Genomic DNA, 20,633 nt, shown 5'->3' on the forward strand with positions numbered 1-20,633 from the left:
CAAATCAGCAAAAAAGCAGCATAGTGAAGAACAGAAGGTTTGGCCTTCACTAGCTTTTACAAGTTTTGTGGAACAGAGCAGGAGTAAGGAGGAAGAAAATAAGGTGAGGGCTCAAGGGCAGCAAGTGTTTGAGGCAAGGATGTGGCCTTTATTCATCACAGCCTAAGCTACTGGGAAGAGAAGGAAACATTAAACAGAGGGAAAACCCAGCTGAGGAATACCTGAAATACTGCACCCTACCTCCAGATCCTTTTAATTAGCCAGCCCATCCTCAAAGGATACATTAATCACACTGGGGTTTGCCAAAAGCACAGCAAACCTGCTCCACCTGTTCAGGTGGTACCTCAGGAGCCTTGAGCTCAGCAGGGCAAAAATGTCCAGACCAAGCTGGCCTACAAGAAAGGTCCTTCCCCTGGCACAGGGTTAGCTCAGCACTTGCAGTTCTCTGCCTGGCACTGTTACTTCTTCCCGTGTTGCCTCTTTCTTTCACAGCTGGTTTCCCACAGCACAGGATCCTAAAGCTGGATGGGATCTTAAAGATCCTCCAGGTCCATCTCTCTGCTGTGGGTAAGGACATCTTCCTGTAGCCTGTTTTTGAAACTTCCACACAAAATATCATGCAGAATAAGCAAGAAGAAAGAAATCACCCACTCTATTCTGAAATTTTGGAACAAAATGAAGCTTGATTTGCCAACCCTGATGCTGTGTGATAATGAGGAGAGCAGAGCACTGTGAGTCAGGAGACTCCTGAGCCTTGATGCCAGCCTGCAGCTCGGTGTCCTGCTTTGACCATCTTGGTGGTGACCTCCTTATGCTGAACCAGAGGGGATTTTTCTCCCCAAGCCAGCTTCCCTCCCTAAACCAGGTGCAATGGCTGGGTTAAATTACACGGGGAAACCAACCTCACACAACCTTTAACTGAAGGTTAAAGGGCAGAGCTGATGAAAGAGCTACTACAGGTCATTGCTGTACTGCATTAAATGTGGGATTCAGGTTATTTGCCACAAGACATCTCTTTGCATAAATCTAAATATGGCTCAGAAGCCCCATTGCAGATCCAGTCTCCTTCCTCTGAATTTTTGTGTCATTATCATTAAATGATGATAAAGTCCCATCTTTTGTATATTAGTGGTGATTTACTGAGATGCATGAAGACTTTTCAGATGTTAGTGAGAAAAATGGAATGAGGAACGTTCTGGTGCTTTTGCTTTTAAGTAAGTCAAATCAATGAATTTGTGTGTAATAACCTGGTGGTTCCAGGTTCTTCTGAAAACATTCTGAAGATGCCAAAAGGAAGCAGAGTGGGTCTGTCTAAATAGCAGGGGGAGTACTGCTGGGCTTCTTGTACATTATATTTGAACCCCTTGAGGGGACCCTTACTAAGTGATCTGTTCTAGGTGGTTAAAATACAAAAGCTAACTTTAGCCTATATGCCTGAATGACCTGGTTAATATGCAAAAACATGCACATTATTGCAGCAGATTTTAGTGTCCTGTGAACTCTCCTTTTGACAAGGGAAATAAACTCCCCTCTAGGAGACATCAGCAGGGCTCACAACTCCACTTTTCCCTCTTCCCCATAGTCTGTTGAGGCAAGAAAAAACCCAAACCCAAAAGAAGCACCTAATTGCTTGTGTGTCTACCCTAGCATCAAGGAACATTCAGGCTGAAAAGAGCTAAAATTGTACAGCAGCAACTGGCTGTGCAGTGGTGGCAGGGTGGGTGAGTGTTTAAAACATCATGTGAGATCTTCATGGGGGTTTTTTATGTATTATTCTTTATTTTTCCCTTATGCTTTCTTGTCATAAACATCACCACACACAGGAATTGGTTGGTTTGAGATAACACAGGGTGTTGTTTCTGTAGAGGTGGGTTTCAGAGGTGGGGAGTTCAGCAATCCTGCCTTTGCTCCGGGAAATGAAGTTTATAGGGTGACATCAGTGACAATCAAAATATCTGCTTTCTGGAAAGAAAGCCAAAGGTGAAAGCTTCTAAAAGAGACAGCCTGCACAGTGTAGTTCAGGCTGCACTGAAAGACAGTGTTTGGTTTTCAGTCATTGTCTGGAACCTGTTGAGGGCACTATCTCATTATGCTCCGTTCCTGTGGCTCTTTCTTGTCTCCGCAGAAATGCTTCCCTACCTTTGCCCTTCCCGTACCTCCCTCCTTGACAGGAAGAAGCAGAAGGGTCCTGCTCTTTTGAAAGTGGCCTGTGACACATGAATGTCATCTGGCTGATGCCTTCTTGGCAAGGGTGGGGTGTTGGTGCTTTTGCCAAGCTCTGTGCATTGCTGTGCCATGAATCTTTAATTTTGACCCTGAGTACACTGGTACATTTTTGTGTGCGTGCACCAAAATTGTGTGCGGCAACTGAGCAGCTTTTGCTTTTAAATTGTTTTGTTGGGGTTTTTTTTTACACAGCTGCCTTGGGCCAAGGTCCTTTTAAAGTTCAGGACATTTTTTCTTTTGTCCTCTTCCTGCATTGCTGCAAAAAATAAAGAGTGAAGAGGGAACAGCCCACTCTGGATGCCTGGTGCTGAAGAGGCTGTGAGATGGAGATTAGGGGTTGGTGAGAGCAAGCACTGCAGAGGACAGAACAAGGTGAAGGGCACAGAGCTGGATAAGAAAAGGACCATGCATAAATTAAGAGGAAAAACTGCAGACTTTTTTTGTCTCCCACGAATAATTAACTTTTCTGCTATTCTCCTTTTTCTGCTTTCTAAACCTCTCACGAAAGCTTCTCCTTGCTTTGGGGAGAAGTGTCACTTGAGAACCTTCTCAGAACTTGGCAGCTATGTAATAGGGACATGTAATCTTTTATAATCCTCTCTACAGGTTTGTAATAACCATTTCTGTTTTGAGATTCCAAAGTGTTTTGTAGGCCAAGTGGGAATTTAACTGTGAGAGAAAAATGTACTTAATATTCAGGAGCAAAGATGAGTGGTCCTGGGCAGGGAACGAGACCTGAATAAGAAGGAAGGGAAACCTGCTTAAGCATTGAAGGAAGGGTCACAGCAATGGCTTCAAGCAACTGCAGGTTATTTGAAATCTTAGTTATCCTGGGAACCAAATTGGTTTTTTACACAGACAGCAGCTTCTGTTGTGGTGATGTCATGAGCATTACGAGGCTGCACAATGAGCCGCTTGTTTGCCGGCGCGCAGGGAGGCTGGGCCCAGCGCGGGGCGCACCTGCGGGTTTTGTAAAGTCCCCACCTTGATTGGGTTGGGATTTCTGGCTCCACCTGTTGAGCCACCAAGTGCAGGGTGATTGCCTGATTGGAAATTGCTGGCATTGGGATCTGGGCAGGTGCTGATGTGTCCCGACAGGCACATCTTTCACGCCGTGTCCCCTGAACCGGGCTGGGCACAGCCCGCGAGGACGGGGACAGGGAGCAAAGAGCAAGGCGCGGCCGAGGGAGGCGAGGATCAATTACCCCCTGTAAGTTTAGCATTCAGCAATCGGCTATGCAGCAAGTAAGAAGCTTAGAGGAGCTCAGTAGTGTTCAAGCTAATTGGTGGCTTTAAACTGCTATTAAGAGCTCCCACACCTTTAGCTCAAAGAAGCTGCTCGGTGACAGCGAGCTGGTGCAACTTTCTGCTTTCTAGTCAGAATTGCCCTGCCAGGCCAATTTGAGCTTTATGCCTAATTTTTGCCTCTGCTGTTAGCTCCTTAGCTCTCATTTTTTGGGACTTTGCAAGAAAGCTTGAGACTGTTGGCACACTCAGCATCTGCTCACTAAACTAGTCGTAAGGTTTTAAGACTTGCGGTTTCTTTTTTGGAACAGCTCCATAATTTTTCCTTTTGAAAATAAAATCTCGGTGAAACTGCTTGCATGGTTGTGGCCTAACTGAATTTGTGTTCTCGAGCTTCTGCAGAGCCCTTGGGTACCAGGAAACAGTGAGGCCTTTTAGGAAATGTCAAGGGCTGAGGGTGGCAAATGTGTTAGTTTGGTAAAGGTTTGGTTTGGAATTGCGTGTGTTACGGGGAGGCGAGAAGGGGAATCTTGGCTGATCTCTGCCGTAGTCTCAGCCCTGGTGTGAAAACTCCTGAGCTGTAGATAGGCACAGTGGTGACGCTGCAAGAACAGGGCAGATGTATTGACTCGGGCCCAAGGGAAGTTGGCAGAGCCGTGTGGGAGCTCAGCTGTGGCAGCGAGGCTGCCGTACCTTGCTCGCTGCCTGACTCTTGTACAAACAAGTCAGATCTCTCCTAGGGAAGGAATTGAAGGGGTGGGAATGATGTCAGCGAGAGATCCCGTCCTGCTGGGAGATGCCAGGCTTGTTGAACAGTAGCATTCTGTATTTTGTCTCCTGCTGGTTGCAGAGGAGACAGCCCTTGGCTGCTAAGGCATTCACTCATCTGATGGTTTATTCCTTCCCACTTCAGAATTGCTCCTGACGTTTTCTTAGTGCAAAAAATCCACTGGAAATTTAAGAATCTGGCTGGTAGCTCTGGCAGTGGGCAAAACGTTGATTCTCACTCTTTGAGTTTTAAGGGTTAATCTTTCTTCCCTGGTGTTGAGGTGAGACTGCTGCTTGTGGGAAATTCCGAGCAGCAAGGTGACCCTTCTCCCACCCCATCACAGATCTCAGCAAAGCTTCCCAGCAGCTGCTGGGGAAAAACCATGCCTTTAGCTGAGGGCACAAGAGACACACAGTCCTCATTGAGAGGAAATGGAAATCCTTCAAACCTCACCTATAAGCAGTGAACAGCAGATACCTTCAGACTTCCCATCTCTAAATTTTGAGAGCTCCTTCTCCCAGAGCTGACATACTGATGGTAGGGAAATGGAAGCACACACAACAAGCACAAAAATTGCCACAATCACATTTCTTTGAGGATATAGAGCATGAAAACTTCACCTGACTGAACAGTTTTTGCTTTCATCTCTCTGTGGCTCATGAGATTCTGCACTGGGAGAGTAGAAAACCAGCCTTGAGACTGTGTCTGATCACTGCCACTCAATAAAAAATCAGTGGAAAGTTAATAGGTTAGATTGGCAAGACTGGCCTACACTAGAAAAATTAAAGATCTTGTGAAGAACATGTGTTAAGAGTGCCAAATACATTGGAATCTGTGAAAGTCATGGCACTGGTCATGGCTTCTGCCAGCTTCTAAAATACTGTTTTCACCTAGTTAAACCTTTTATGACTTTGTTCTGTGCAGAATGGATTTTCCAGGTAGTGTTTTGGCTGTAAGCTGTTGGCATGAGAGCTTCTGAGATGTCTGAAACCTGATGGTTTGACTAAGCCTCCTTTGCCTCCTACCCAGGATATTAGATTCCCATATAAGAATTTGGTTCATCGTTGCACGCAGCTGCTGGAGGAGAGCAACTGGATTCAGCTGAATTGAGGGCTGGTCATTGCATGTGTACTGCACTTTGTTGAGTGTGCCTATTATATGTAACGGGAAGAATTCACACCAGATACTTACCTCTGTAATAACCTCCTACATAAATGGCATGCCTCTCATCCCAAAGGATCTGCTCGCTCTTTCTACGCTTAAAATGCCACCTGCTGCACCAGGGATCTGCTGCTGACCACGGAAATGTAGGTGCCTCGTAGCTGAAATGGACCTGTGCCACAGAGTGATTTACTGGGGCAAGTGAGCATGGTTGGATCTCACAGTAGCTATGGGAAGTTTCCTAGAAAGGAAGCCCATGCTGTGCTTGCAATATAATGGTAAAATTAATGGTGTTGTTTCTAATGTGGGCTGGTCATATTCCTAAGTGCGTTGTGATTGAGAGAAGAATTAATCAACCCCGAGAGCCTCATGTTTTCTCCATAGCATAGGAGTCTCTGCATTGCCACACACAGCATGTGCTGGATTTTTGTAATATTTTACCATTAGTCATGAGCATTGTGTTTTCTGCGTTGGGGAAGTGTGTGGTTGTCTGTACAAACTTGGAGGAGGAGTGTCCTTTCCTCTTCCAAGTGAGTTTGGGCATCATGATGGGTTTCTCTTTGAGGAGTTGTTTTTGATAGTTGTTTTTGTCTGTTGCACTGTTCTGGTCTTGGTCAGATCAGAAACCACTGCACATGGCTGGGAGTTGCTCTGAGAAATAAGGAATGCAAACGAAAGCTCTGTATATCAGCATGAGAGAACAGAGAAGTTTCTCTGGTGGTGCTTTCCCCAGCAGCCCCTCGGTGGCTGGCCTCTCTCATCCTCTGCCCTGTGCAGATATTGAGAGGTTGTTGCTCTTGCAGCTGGGCCAGGATTGCTCCAAGGCCTGTGCAGATCTGCAGATCTTCAGCTGAGCATCAAGAGCTCACATGCACACACAGCTGTGTGTCACAGAGCTGCCGTTGCTGTTTATTTTGACTCACATTAGTGACTTCTTTTGCAGAAATCCTGCCTTGTTTCAAGATTTGAGGAAATGGAGCATGTTGAGACACTGTGTATTTCCTCTGCCACGTCTTTCCCTTGAATTCCTTCATGAGCTTTGAGATGGTGAATGTTGAGTGGGAGGACTTGTAGTTGTTATTCATCTTTGAAGCTTCATGTCAGTAGTAAGGCTTGTTTCAACTTCTGCTCAACTTGCTTTATCAAGGTTGGAAGCGATGGTTATTCAAACTGGACTGTGTGGTCATGCACAGCTGGGTAGGTTGGGGTTGTGACAAGCTCTCAGATGACAGCACTTACCTAAAACACTTTCTCTCATCCTGTCTCTATGGTAAGTACATAAAGCACTATGGAAACATTGACATTGGGCAAGCAGACCTGTTGTCAAAAGGTGTTAGGGCTCCTACTGATCTCTCTTCAGGGGAAAAAAATTCCTCCCAGCATACAAACTTGGCCACCACATTAGTTACTCAGCTGCTTGGCAGCTCCTTGTTGGAAATACTAGGAACAGAATATGGACCCTAATAAAGTCGAGGAAAATTTGGCAAGTGCTTCAGTTAGCCCTTGATTTCACCATAGGAATAGTGCAGCTCAAAGAAAGGAGCTCTGAGGCGTGCCAGGGGTACTCTAGTCATCACTGGGATGGAGGGTTATTTCTGTGTTTTTACTGATGGTAAGTAGAGAGTGCTTTTTGGCAGAGACTGAAGGCATGAATTTGCCTTTAATGTAGTTTTGTTGGCTTGATTTCTGGTAGTTCTGTCCTTTTCACTAGCTGTGAGGAGAGAAGATGCCACTTTTCTGGTTGTAGGAGAACTGTTGGGCACTAAATGACACTCATTATCTCTTGGAAATAATTTTCTGATTCTGCCCATTGCCTGCTTTTCAGAAAACATTCTCCACTCATGAATGCATTTGGAATTTTAAGGAAAATAATTGTTGCATGTTTGCAATGGAAGCTTTCAGAATGTTCCCATCTGATGGGACTGCTCTGCTCCACAAATACTACGAAACTGCCATCAGTTTTCCTAAGATGTCTTACCCTGTCTGTGGGGATTAGCTTGGCACTGGCTGCTGCTTTCTGCCTTTCCTCGCCCTGCATCACTCAACACTTCTGTTGTTGGTGTGTGATTATGGAATCCCTGCCCCTCTATTTTTCCCCTTCTTTAAAAATAAGCCCTGTACTTCAAAAATAATAAGGTACAAGTTGTCATCTGACTGAAAGAAAGGGAGCTTTGTGGATATTTATAACATGGCTAGTGGCATTTCAGAGCCCTGAGGAAAAACAACACAGTTTCCAGTCTTCAGCGATGTAGGATGTGGCAGGAGGCAGGGATGTATCAAGAAGGGGATTTTTTCCAAGCTGTTACTTAACTGATATTAGCATTTGAAGGCACATAAGGCCTGACCTTTAATCCTATGTGTAGACTTGCTGATCTGCTTTCTTGAATGCCTCATTGTAGTGCTGCAGAGGGAAGGGATTGCATCAGACCCCAGAGAAATCTTCTGTCACCAGAACTTGCCTGTTTAGGTGTGTGGCTGCATGAGCCCATCCCACACGTAGCATCTGCAGACTCAGAGCTCTCAGATGCACCTCCCTGATCTCTTCTCCAGTTCCTGTCTGAAGCTGCATTCATCAGTGAGTGATCATTCATCTCCAAAGCTCAGGCCTTGTTGTATGAGCTGACAGAGAGAAGCCCCACAGTTAGAAAGGACAGTCCTGACCTGAGGTCTTTCCCAAAAGTTTCAGTGTTCCTAGTTACTCATGGACTTCTTGCAATTCACTTCAATAGCCATGCAAACCATGGTGCTTAATTAGTTTTATGGGGCTTTAGTGGAAGAGATCAGTGGGTTTTATTACATTCACATGAAAAGTTGGAGCCAAGAATGTAAAATGAAAACCAAAGATGAAGAGCCCCGGAAAGCAGAACAGGGTTTGCGAGGCGACCGAGTGTGTATGTGATACTGTGCAAAGTCCCAAAGAGTCTTCTGTCTAAACTGGTAACATACTTCAGAATAAATTTTGAAGTCACAGCTGTTGTGAGAGGCTCCAAAGATATCAGCCATGCAGGAGGGCGAGCTGAGAAATAATTTGAATAGGTGGGACTGACGCACCAAAGTTACACTGAGGCCCGTCGTGTGAGCTTTCTGGGAAGGCGCATTCCGTGTCGTGTGCGATGTGCTTGCAGTGTCAGCCTGGGGACAGGGCTGCACTTACAGGATCCAACCCCCTGGAAAAGCAGCTTGCTGCAGAGAGCACTTGGTCAGGCCTGCAGGGGTGATGGGGCTGTGCCCCGACTTGCGTTGGAAAGGACAGCAGTACAGACAGAAAATGTTAGCGCTGTGGAGTTCTCCAGGGGAGATTGACAGCTCCAGACACCGGCACGGCGTGTCACCCTGCCAGCAGCCTGTGCAAAGCTCTTCTGACGTAGCCAACCCACTTGGCAACACAGCCATGGCTGGCTCACAGCGCCTGATGACTCAGTTAAGTCCTGGAGTTGTTATTGCAGTGGAAGAAGTCGTTCTGTTCTTTAATTCCTTTGTGCAGCCCATGGATCAGTTGGATGGTATCCTGCCAAGGCCTGTAGTTAGAAGAAATTATAACACAAAGATGTTTTGGGGCTGGGCAAGTCGTGACTGTAGATTCTGCGTTGGAGCCGACGGCCCAGGAGGGTTTTCTTTTGCCGTCACAAAGTTTACCAGCAGTTCCAAATCCAGCTTCCTTGGTTATTGCTCAGTGCAGCAGCTGGAGGCACCCTCACTGCCAGCCCACCCACATGAGCAGGACAGGGCACGCACGCCTGCATCCTTTTCTCCCCCTGCTGATTTATCATGTGCTTTCTTTACCCAGGAGACCAGATCCCAGAGCTCTCCTCTTCCCATTTCTGTTGCACACTCCTACCAGGAGTTCATGGCTTCATCCTTCTCGCTCCTCTGCTCTCTGTCAGGTTTGTCCTGCTTGGGCAGGGGTAGGGCTCATGTGCTGCTGTTTGGGAAGCCAAGGTTGAAGCAGGAGCAGCAGTGGTTTTATTTTACATCTGGTTTGGTTTTTGGTTGGACACCGTGGTAAATGTGAGTTGCAGCTATGCCAAAAATCTACCTGGAGGGTTCATGTCTGTGAAATGGACTGATACATAACTTGTGGGATAGTCTGTTGTGCTCCAGGAGTTGGCACAAATGCACTTTTGCTTCACAGTGCTTATGGTGGTTTCCCTTCATTATGCTGACACTTAAGTAGCGTTGTGGGCAATTTTGAGACACACACAGCGTTGGGTGTCACTCTCACAAACTGAGTTATGTCAGAGAAGTAACAGTGTGGAACCTGATTCTGCATCCCAGCTTCTTCCCTGCATTATTTTACCAGACATAAAGGTGCACTTGTTCATTATTCAGAGCAGTAGCAGCCATGCAGCTCTCTGCTCTTTCTTGGTTAAAGCTTGCCTTTCAAGCACTTTCCTGAACGATCACAAAAATCCTAATGCAGTATGAGGTTGAACGAGGTTCTGAAAGCCATCTAGAGCCTGGCTCTAGAAGCTGACACATCCCTTGCAATGCAGAGGCAAAGCTGCAGGAAGAGAGCATGAAGATGCTGCAGCATTTTTGATAAACAGGGGCCACAAGGGCTCTGCAAGGAGGGAAGAAGGTTGGAGGGGTTCCTTAGTCCGGGTTTAACGCTGGCTGGCCTTTGGGCTGGCTCTCCCTGGAAGGGGCTGGGTGATTGAGGATTCGCTGGCCTCTAGTGGTGACGCTGGAGAGAAGCTAAAAGACTCTTCTGTCTGTGTTATCTCTGTGCATATTACTAGGTGTGTTGAAAGGCAGGTAGTGCTACAAAACATTCGGGGTTTGAACACTCACTTTGCTCCTGAAACAGTTAAAGGAGGGCCTGGACTCCTGTGCAGGAAGTCCCTTGATTTTTGCAGTGTCTGTTTTAGACCCCTGGGACTTGAGGGACCTACAGTGTCTACATTGAGAATGGATGATATTTAGATCATTGCAAGCAAATTGTACAGAACTAGAATGGGAGATAAAAGTGAAACTTAATCTTACAAAGCAACCAGAACTTAATATCAAAACTTTGTAAAGAGATGAGTCACAGAATCCTAGAACTGTTTGGGTTGGAAGGGACTTTGTTAGTAGTGACAGGCACAATGTCATATCCAGCTCAGTCATGAGAGACTTATGGGAAATTGATTTTAAAATAAATTTTAATAGATCAGGACCGGGAACCAAACAACTTGGGTTTGGTTTGTGGTCTTTGGGGGGGTTGTTTGGGGTTTTTTTTTTTCAAGTAGGAGTTTTTGTCGCTGTAGTGTCTGGGGCTAAAGGAAAATGCAGAATTTCATCAAGCAGGTTCCCCACCAAACTGTGCTAGTAAGCCCTTCTCGATTAAATGCCCATCCCTTTGAATTTTTCTTTTCTTTCTTAAAGCCTGCCCTCCTTGATCCCTGTCTTCCTTTCTATATATCTCTATCCATAGTCTCAAATAATCCACTTTATTAAGATTTAGAGTACAGTCAGGGCTATACCCCTTTGAACCATGGTTTTGAGAAGGGAGTGGAAGGAAGATTAAGTTTTAATAAGAGCTCTTGATCTTTTCAATATATTTCAGCCTTTTACAAAGGCATTTATATTCATCTCTGGTATTGCCATTTTTATAAGTCATAAGTAAATAAATATTTGTAGCACATGGGTGCCTCTTAGGATTCCCATTTTGCCTTTTAAAATGCTGAAACGGGCCCCACTGAGCACAGAGTGCAGTTGTGGTTCAGATCTCACTGCAGAACTGTAAAAGCGAAGAAGGTGGCCAATGCCACGTGCTAACAACGTTGTGGTTTTCTGTTCCAGATGTGAAAGGACCACCCACCCACAGACTGTCCTGTGGCCAGTCCCCCTACACCGAGATGACAACATGGGAGAGGAAATACTGCATCCTGACAGACAGCCAGCTGGTGCTGCTCAACAGGGAGAAGGAGGTGAGACAAGCTCACGTGGGTGCCTCAGTTTTTGCCCTTTGCTGGTAAAAGGAGAAGGCAGCTTTCTTCATCTCCACTTCATTTCACTCATGAATCCTTTGAAACCTGTGCAAGGGGGAAAAGGGAAAAAGAAATTTCTTTACTGCAGGAGTGACGAGACACTGGAAGAGGTTGTCCAGGGAGGTTGTGGATGCCTCATCCTTGCAGGTGATCAAGGCCAAGCTGGATAAGGCCTTGAGCAACCTGGACTCATGGGAGGAGGTTTGGACTAGGTGATCTTTAAGGTCCTTTCCAACCCCTTAGCATTCCACGAAAAGGGGAGCTCTGCTGTCCTGTGTATGGATGGGGTGCTGCACACAGTTACAGTGCAGCTGGCCCAGGTGCTGGTGGCGTAGAAGAGGTGACAGCAGCCAGAGTGCAAACTCTCTCCTGGAGTTCTGCAGCCTGTGTTTGATGATGTTACTGCTTCTTTTAATGGCAGTTAAAGCCACCACAGGTATGTAAACCTGCCTCTTTATGTCAGTGCAGGCATAAAGGTGGGGAAAAGTGAAGGCTTTTATCCATGAGCTTTAATCTAATACCATTGTTTCCTATATTTGGAGATTACCCAAATTTTTGTGGGTTTTTTTGATTCTTTTGAATCTTCTGTATAGGGCTATTACAGACTGATAGTGAGACCTATTTCTGGTGTAGAACAAAACATTAGTCAGCTGTGCTCAGGTTTATTTGCAATGAAATATTGCCTTGCATAGGGAGAGTGGGAGGAAATGGTTTAGAGAAGGACTTGAGTTATTAGTAGGGAGCAGCATTAATGCTGATGCGTGGGAGGGGTGATCAAATACAGGCAAAATGGAAGGCCCATTTAATGGTATTTGTTTACTATGTAATTCCTTTTCTAGTCTGACAGGACTGACACCTGAGGAATTGAAGTATACACTAAAGAAACTTAAGGAGATGTGAGAATCATTTCTAAAACAGTGCTGTACCAGCATAGCTGGACCAAAAAGATGCATCTCATTAAAGAAATGTAATTGAAAACAACTCTGGCTTGTACCACAAGTAGTTACCTGAGGTGGTAATCATGCACTTAGGGGTTCTTATTTCTCCTACTCCAGACAGCTGAAAGCATTTTGCTGGGAGGAAGATGAGTCTTTTGACTAGATCCTGAGGAGTAAAGGTGGGAAGTCCAATGGATCACATCATTATATTCTGTGTTTAAATGCACTCTGGTTTTTGTCAGAAGCTGAGGACATTCAGTATCAGGCTATAGAGCACCTGAGGTTTAAGTGTAGCAGTAACCCCAGGAAAGCAAGCAGTAGTGTGAATTCTTGCAGTGTGCTCTCAAAGGAACCTGCCTGCACTACCACAATGAGGAATAGCTTGTTTTGGGAAATGCTGCATGCAGATGGGCCAAGCAGACATGCCTTTGGTGCAGGTGTGACTCCGCATGCTGATAATGGGATTTGTTTCAGAAGCCTCTAGCTGGAGTCAGATTTGCCATTCTGATTTTCAAGCAATTTGTGACTACTGTAAAATGAAAGGAAAAAGGGAAGTCCTTGCAGAGCCATGAGTGCTCAGTAGGAAAATAAGAGGTTGCTTTAGTCTGGCTTCTGAGTCTGCACACACAGCAGCGTGCACAGTCCCTTACGGAAACACTCAACATACAGAACTGCCAGTCAGGAGGGAGACACGGGGCTGATACTCTGGAGTTACACCTTTTCTAATTTTCCTGAACTAGGAGTATCCCTTTGCAGTCTTCCTGAGAAAGGGGAGGGGAGGCAGCGCAGTTAAATTTTTCTTGGCGAGTCATTCAGAGTTGAAAGAGGCTCCATGAAATGTGATCCAGAAACAGGAGTGCACAAAGGCCTAAGGCAGCAGTGGGGTGAGATGCTTGTTAAGAGCATAATGATGGAAAAATCTGTACAAGGGGAATCATAAAAAGCTCCTGGGTGGGACCACTGGTACAGGGAGCCTAAACAAAGACCAGGTGAACAAAGAAGAGGGAGGTTACTCTAAGAAATCAATGAAAATTGTGTTCAGAGTAAAATTATTGGAAAGGTGATGCTGGAGGAAGTGTTTTGTTGACTCAAAAGATGATAGGCAACAGGAGCAGGAGAGATTCCTGCTCTGAACAGGGTCATGACTGACAGAGTGAGTAGGTCAGAATTCCTTTGGGCTGCTGAAGAGGATCTTAGAAACAATGTTCAGGACAGAAGGACACCCACCAGTGAGCAAGAGGGGAAAGAAGGAAGAGATGGCAAGAGCAGAGTGCCCTTGCAGCCCAGAGCGGGCACTTGCATCTTCACAAGTCTGACACAACTTGAAAGGTGTGAGTCTGAAACCTCTCATTTTGTTCTCTGTCCATCTGCTTTGTTACTTCATGGAATAAAATCTAACAGGCTTGGCCTGTGGGAGTCTGGAAGGGAACAGAAATGTGTGTTTATACTGCTCTGTAAAACCCTTCTGCAAGTATGTGTGTCCAGGTCAGAAAGGGAAAAACATATACAAAATGTAAACAGGTGAATAGAAGAGTTCTCCATTGTTTCAGTTATAATGCTAAGTTGTTTTTTTTTTCCAGTTAGTGCCTCTAAAATACAGCATTATGAACTGCAGATTTTTAAGACCAAGAGAACACTACAGAAATGAGCAGTGTAGTAGAGAAAACTCATTTCTCACAGTGTCCCACCACTATGGATTTATTATCAAGGCAGTTTGAATAAAGTATATGCAAGCAATTTTGTGCTGTGCAAGAGAAAGAGTAGGTTGAAAATCAGAGGCATTTTGAAGTGCAACTTAATCCTAATATATCTGTAATTACTTAGATAAAAATAGTCTGGCAGTATCACCTTGTCTAGTGTAGAAAAACATTAATTACTTGACAACCTGTCAACTTTATAAAATGAGAATAGGTGAGACTGAAGAATGAAAATTATTAATGAAAGGAAGAGATCAATGCCCAAAAATTAAGTAGAAAGAAAATTAATTCCTGTAGGAACATGAGAGACGACTGAGCAAATAAGGAGTTCTGAGTGACAGGAGATGTGCAATTATTACAGCATATCCCAGTGTGATAATATTTAGCAGCATTTTCCAAGACAAGGAGAACAGGTCTAGATTGATGCCCATACAAATGAGGTATTTTTTCTCCAAGGAAGAGTTTCCCCTGTCAGGAAGGTGTGGATGTCACCTGCTCTGGGAAACCTGCTCCATTGGGTGGGAGGAGCTGTGAGGGGGAAGTGTCTGCAAAACCAGAGCCATTTAAAATGGGAAAGGGAATGAGTATTCATGAGGAGTGGCTGCAGACACTGTGCACAGCACTTCCACTGTGAGGGCTGTGACAAATGGCTGCACCTGGCTTTGGGCTGCTTTTCAGGCAGGCTTTGGCAGCAGCTTGGCTGCAGTCCTGCAGAATGTTTTAGTCTTGTGTTCGCTTGGAAACGAAGATGAACAATACTTTTCATGGTGTTAGACTCTTCCATTTTCCTCCCTGCACCCAAACCTCATCTTTCTTCTTGGGTTTAGAGGTGGTTTTAATCAAGGGCAAAGGACAGCAAAGACCTGCATTCACTGTGACAAGATCTACTGCTCAGTGCTGCAGGTGGCAGAGGCCAGCAGCAGCACACGTGGGATGTATTTTCCTGCTCTTCCATCTCCTGTGACTGACACCACAGGTGGTATGGGAGGGATGATCCCAGGGGAAAACAGCAGGAGCAAACACTGCTGCGTGGGGCCCTGGGGAAGCTCTTCCCAGAGCCACTGCCCTCCTCTAAGGACTTGTCACCTTGGGGGTCGTGCAGCAAACATGTTTCACCTGTAAATAAGAGTTTTTCAGAGCCGAACCCAGCCATAATATAATACTTGCCTCAATTCCCATGCAAATTTAATTATTTAACTTCCAAAAGCCCAGAGAAGTGTTTGCTGTCAACATTTTTAAAGTGGATTTCCATGTCAAAATTTTAGATAGCTTCTAACTTTTTGAAGGAAGGTAAAAATTAAATTGAATTATTTAACTGTTTTTCTGACATGATTCCAAACTTCCTGACTGTTTGATCAGAAAAGTCTGCAAATTCTCAAGTTTGTCTTGAACCACTCTTTCCAATCTTGAAAAATCTTATCTGCAATGAGGACATTTTTTTCACCTGCTTTTTCAAACAGAGACTATCTTAGTTTACCTTTAAAGAGGCATTAAATGCTTGGAAAGCTCTTACTCCTATTTCTTCTGAAATCCCCTCATCATCAAACTGCCAGAAATCCCCAATACAGACTTTTTATACTTTAAAAATATGTTCAGAGGCATGTGAGATGGGATGCTGTTCAAGGGTTTAGAGTCTGAGCTCTGAACCCATCCTCATTAAATTATGAAATTTGTCACGAAAATGTGACCTGTGATGAAAATTATTAAGTTTGTATCACAGAGTTAACACTGCTCAGATCGCAGTCCTGAGCCAGCAGCTTCAGCACCTCACCTCAGGGTCACAGAATGCCCAGGTTGGTAAAGTCTCAACAGAGAAAGAAGAGGATAAAGCTGGATGGGGAGGGAAAAAAGGAGCTGAAAGGCTGAATCACCATTAGAGTCCTGACTCTGCATTCTCTGTCATTCTCTCCAATCCTTTGCTGAACTGTTTGCTGCAGTGGCGGGGGCCAGAGGAGTGTTGGGGAGGTTGCAGGTGTCTGCCTTGCTCTTCACATGGTATTTATTTGTACACTTCCTTGTGTTTTGGTGTCTCCCCATCCATGAATCCATTTGTCAGACCACAGAGCACTTTATACAACTGTTCAAAATGTGTCCTGTCCCAAGAGATGCAGAGCTGCTGACCAAGCTCCTTTCACATGTTCACAAAGCTGTATTTTTTTTTAGAGCAGGCTGGTCTCATGCTAAGCAATAAATACTCGTCCTGCAGTCTTGGAGTTAGGGGGGTTTTGTCAATATGAGACAAAAAAAACTAACTCCAAGAGAGAGAGACTCATGTGTGAGACTATGGTATTGGAGAAGTTTTACTTCTCCAAATTACAAAGCTTTTTAAAGTCAGACTTAAAGGGGATCTTTTTGAGTTACTTTGCTACTTTAATCTTGTCAATTAAATTGGGGGATGTTGTATATTCTGTGGTGCAGAACAAGCTATGTAGCATTAAAATGTTGTTCCTTATACAGTTTATGGAATTACTGAGTGAAACACATGATGGCAGGTTTTTCTCAAGCCACTCTAAACAGTAAGAAAAGCAGGTTTTTGCTGGTGTGGACTGTACGGCTCTAGGTGAACACAGCTACACCAGGGGACTGCTTTTAGTGTGCAGCCTGAGCAAATGCTTCTGTTCTGGGCAAGTGTTTGGTACAAAGAGCTGAGTGACCCAGAACTGGGAGCTGGGCTCTCAGTCCTGCTCTAAGGGCTCAGTGCCTGTGTGATGGTCAGTGCTGTCTCTGGTGTGGAGATTTCTGTTCACCCCTGACTCTGGTGTGCAGCAGCCTGTGTGCTTCTCCCAAGGACTCAGAGGACATTGTGGGCTCACTCCCCATTCTCCTCTCCCTTGTGGCAGAGTCAGCCCATCCACAGGGTCCCCGTGGCTGTGGGGTGGCAGCAGTGGGATTTGATTAAAAGAATGTTCCTGTCAACCCACATCTGAAAGCCCACAAAGGTACTGAAGTGTGCTTGGAAAGAGGGCCCACGTTCATTTCTCAGTGGAAAAAGACCCAATAGTGGGGAAATCAACCCTGCAGTAGCTGTATTGGTCTAGAGCAAGCAGGGAGGTGTAGGTGCAATGAGTTCACTGCAACAGGAGTGTGGCAGGGTTTGAGGGGTGCTGAAGCAGGTGTGTGGTAATAGCTGATCTGGAAATACGGCTCACAGGGGCACACCAAAAAATTCTCTGGAGGAAATCAGGAGAGGCAAAGGATCAGGAGAGTGTTCAGAAGGGAATAAGACTAAATGGAGCCTCCAGATGAGAACTGAAAATTTAATATGTGGATTTGATTGAACAAATCACAAACTAACAAAATTAGTCTCTGTTTAATTTACTGATGTGCTTTTGCACAGAGATTACACAGCTGTAAAAATCACCAGAGAAGACAATAGTCTGATCAGAATAAGCACCAGGGTTTGGGAAGCTTGTTTTGAAAAATGGGCACTGTTTGAAGGAGGCAAACAGACCAGGATAGTAATGAATAGCATTTTAAAATGACCTTAAGAGAATGCTAAGTGCTTAGAAATCAGGAAATGCCAGAACTAGTTTGTGAGAGCCATTGTAGTATGCAGCCTGTTTCTAAAAAATGCAGTATCTCTGAGATCTTTTACAGCCTTCAGTGCAAATGAATGATAGCTTTTTGTTTGCTATTAATACTCATTTTTCAGGGTTGATTGAAGATATGAAAGGCTAAGCAGCGCAGGAAATAGGACAGGGGCTTGTATTCCTTTAGGTGCAAGCTGTGTGTTATATAGCCATATGAAAGAAATTGCCATGCTGCATGTACTGCAGTTGTACTGCTGGAACCAAAGTCCTCAGCAAAAGTACACTCAGATGTTTTGTGCCTCCCTCCAGTCCCTGGGCACTGAATCTCCCCCACCCCTGAGGCTTCTTCCAGCCCTTGGAAGGTTCAGGGGAGCCCTGCCCAGCCACAGGTTCCAGGCATGATAACGGGCACCAACAGGACGCTGGTGACCACCAACAGAACGGTGGTAACCACCAACAGAATGCTGGTGACCACCAACAGAACGCTGGTGACCAGTGCCCAGCAGCACGGTTGCCTGTGTGGCTGCAGGTGGCTCAGCTCTCTGGGCTGGAGCGACCACAAATCCAGTGTCTCACCAATACTGAGCTCAGTTATTAGCTGAGCATGCCAAGACCCACTGGAGCATAGCCATGAGCGCGCTGCTCAGGGGTCTTCATCTTTGGAGGAGGTTCTCTGCAGCCTGGGGCCGTCTGTCCAGCGCCTTTGTCCACCAGGTAGCTGGCACACTTTTTGTTTCTGCACAGTTTTGTTTCTGCTTTTGTTTTGTTTCTGGTTTTGTTTTCTGTTCAGATGCCTGGAGCCATCTGAGCAGCAGCCTCTGCCTGGCTTTCCCAGTGTGGAAGCAGGCATGGCTCTGTCCTGGGGAAGCAGTTTGGAGAGGCAGGAGTGCTTTGCTGGCTTTGGGGTCAGAGGCTGCTGGCACCTGCTCGTAGCCATGGCTGGGCTGAGCATGCTCCTCATCCCTGCTGCCCTTTCCCGGGGAGCCTCCAGAATTTTGTGATAACGCCACATCTGCTCATAGCTCTCTGTGCCCTGTGAGCAGATGAGTAGAGAACGAAGCCCTATCAAAGGGCACATTCCCAGCGTGTCCCGGGGGCGAGTTAACAGCTCTTGGCGTGGTTCTCCTGCAGGTGCCTCCAGACGGGATCCAGGAGCCGCAGGATGCCTCCCGCGGGCGCTGCCTGCGCCGCACGGTCAGCGTCCCGTCCGAGGGCCAGTTCCCCGAGTACCCGGCAGAGGGGGCCGCCCAACTAGGTAAGAGAGGCCTCGGCCTCGAGAGGGAAAGGACTCGGCCGAGCTGCGGGCTCTCGGAGGGCAGCGCCCCGCCAGGGCAGCTGGCGAGGCGGGGCCGCCGCGGGAGGCGGGGGCCGCGCGGCCCGGGCGGTGCTGTGTGTTCATGCCTCCAGCAAAGCGGCCTCCGAGAGCGGGATTTATCCAAATTTATCAAACACCGGGGAGATGGGCTGCTGGAGGAGCACAGCAGGATTTATCTGAATACCGGGGAGATGGTTCTGGGCTGCTGGAGGAGCACAGCGCACGGGGAGCTTTGCAGCTGTGTTTTTAAACTCACTAGGCAGCCCTGGGATTTAAAGGGGAGAGCTGCTGGATGCGGGTCAGCGGACACAGCTCTTGCAGATGGTGGTTCTAAGTGGTTCCTGCTGGTTTAGAACTGTTAGGTGGTTATGTTTTACCTCACCTCTGGAATTTCCTTTGCTTCATATTTTCACAACAAGCACCGAATAACAGGTTTTTCTGTTCGGGGTGCAGTTCCTAAAAGAAGCAGCTATCTGCCTGCTGTTGGCTCTAATCATCCATGTAGAAATTCAGGCAAAGCAAAAGAAAAGATAGGTTAAAAGTATCTTTAAATTTCATATTTAAAATGATAGACGAAAGTTCCGTTGCAGTAGTTCCCCAAGGCCAGCTTTGGCCCACATCCCCCTCTTTTCCACCCCACCTGTGGCTGCATAAAGAGCACATTTCCAGCTCTTCTCAGAAAAGAAGGAAAATGCAGCAACTGCACACGTGTGAGCTCTTCTTCCTCTTCACAGCCTGTGCAAGAAGCTTTCCTTTGCATAGGCTGCTGAGACTTAGGAACAGTTCTTCCCTGGTCCAGCTGTGAAAAATGTCATTCCTGGGAGAGTGAGCTATGAGGAATAAACATGCATCTGTAAATAGTAAAGCAGCCTTGATAACTGCTATCAAAGGTAAAGGGCAGATAAGATATTTTTCATTTCACAGCCTCAGCTGGCTTTTTTTACTAAGAATTTTATTCTGGGAGTATATTGCACACAAGTAAAGAAAATTCTACTCTTGTAGGTAGTTAATTAACACATTGCAACTGTATTGCTTATTTATTTGTACTTGTCAATAGCACTGTTTAACTCTTCCTTATTTGAGGAAGGCAGATAAGGTTCTTTTATTTCCTAGATTCCAGTTTGGCAGTCTGAAAATAAACAGGGCAAAGTTGGGGATGTAGGAGGGAAAACTGCAAAATACTTTGGAATGAGCAACATGAAAATAGCCCTGACTGGATTTGTGTGTGGTGTTTCTAATGCACCTCTAAATGATCATCTTGTTTTGCCACATGAATAAATGTTCATTCTTGTTTAGAACTAAACCTGGTATTAATCATGTTTACATAGTGTTGTAGGCAAAATACTTACTCCAGGTATATGGCTAGTGAGGTGAATGAAGAATTGTATTGCAGCCAGTCTGCACTAGGTAATAAATATTATTTGTAGCTTCACAAGCTGGAAAGACCTTTAAAAACTGAAGAATTAAATGCCTTCTTCTTCTATACCATGTGCAAAAAATGAGTAGATTTTTTAGACTTGACTGAGAATCTCAATAGCTGGAAATCCCAGTGTTGTATTTTTAAATAGAACCTTGTGACATTCTTGGTTTTTCGTGAAGGCCATAGAGAATGGATGACTCTGCTATTTGGTGTCTGCCTTGCTGTGTATTTTGCTTCAGTTTTAGATGCAAGTGGCATCTTGTAGTGTGTTATTTGATCTATGCCTGACAAGAATATATTAAAAGTACAAGACATTTACATGGTCTTCTCCACGTAGAGATACAACTGTAGTGAATACAGATG

The 20,633-nt window shown here is 45.5% G+C and overlaps 1 protein-coding gene across 12 annotated transcripts in view; it reads left to right on the forward strand.

Annotated features, from left to right (window-relative positions):
* The window catches only part of RASAL2 (RAS protein activator like 2), a 165,283-nt gene that overhangs the window by 70,307 nt on the left and 74,343 nt on the right, over positions 1-20,633 (forward strand). For all 12 annotated transcript variants that reach the window (XM_063406559.1, XM_063406561.1, XM_063406562.1 and 9 more), the window contains exons 2-3: positions 11,183-11,310; positions 18,667-18,790. In XM_063406559.1, the coding sequence (XP_063262629.1) occupies positions 11,183-11,310; positions 18,667-18,790 (252 nt within the window). The remainder of the gene's footprint in view (positions 1-11,182; positions 11,311-18,666; positions 18,791-20,633) is intronic.

This window comes from Prinia subflava, chromosome 10 (assembly GCF_021018805.1).
Source record: "Prinia subflava isolate CZ2003 ecotype Zambia chromosome 10, Cam_Psub_1.2, whole genome shotgun sequence".
In the NCBI taxonomy this organism is placed as follows: Eukaryota; Metazoa; Chordata; class Aves; order Passeriformes; family Cisticolidae; genus Prinia; species Prinia subflava.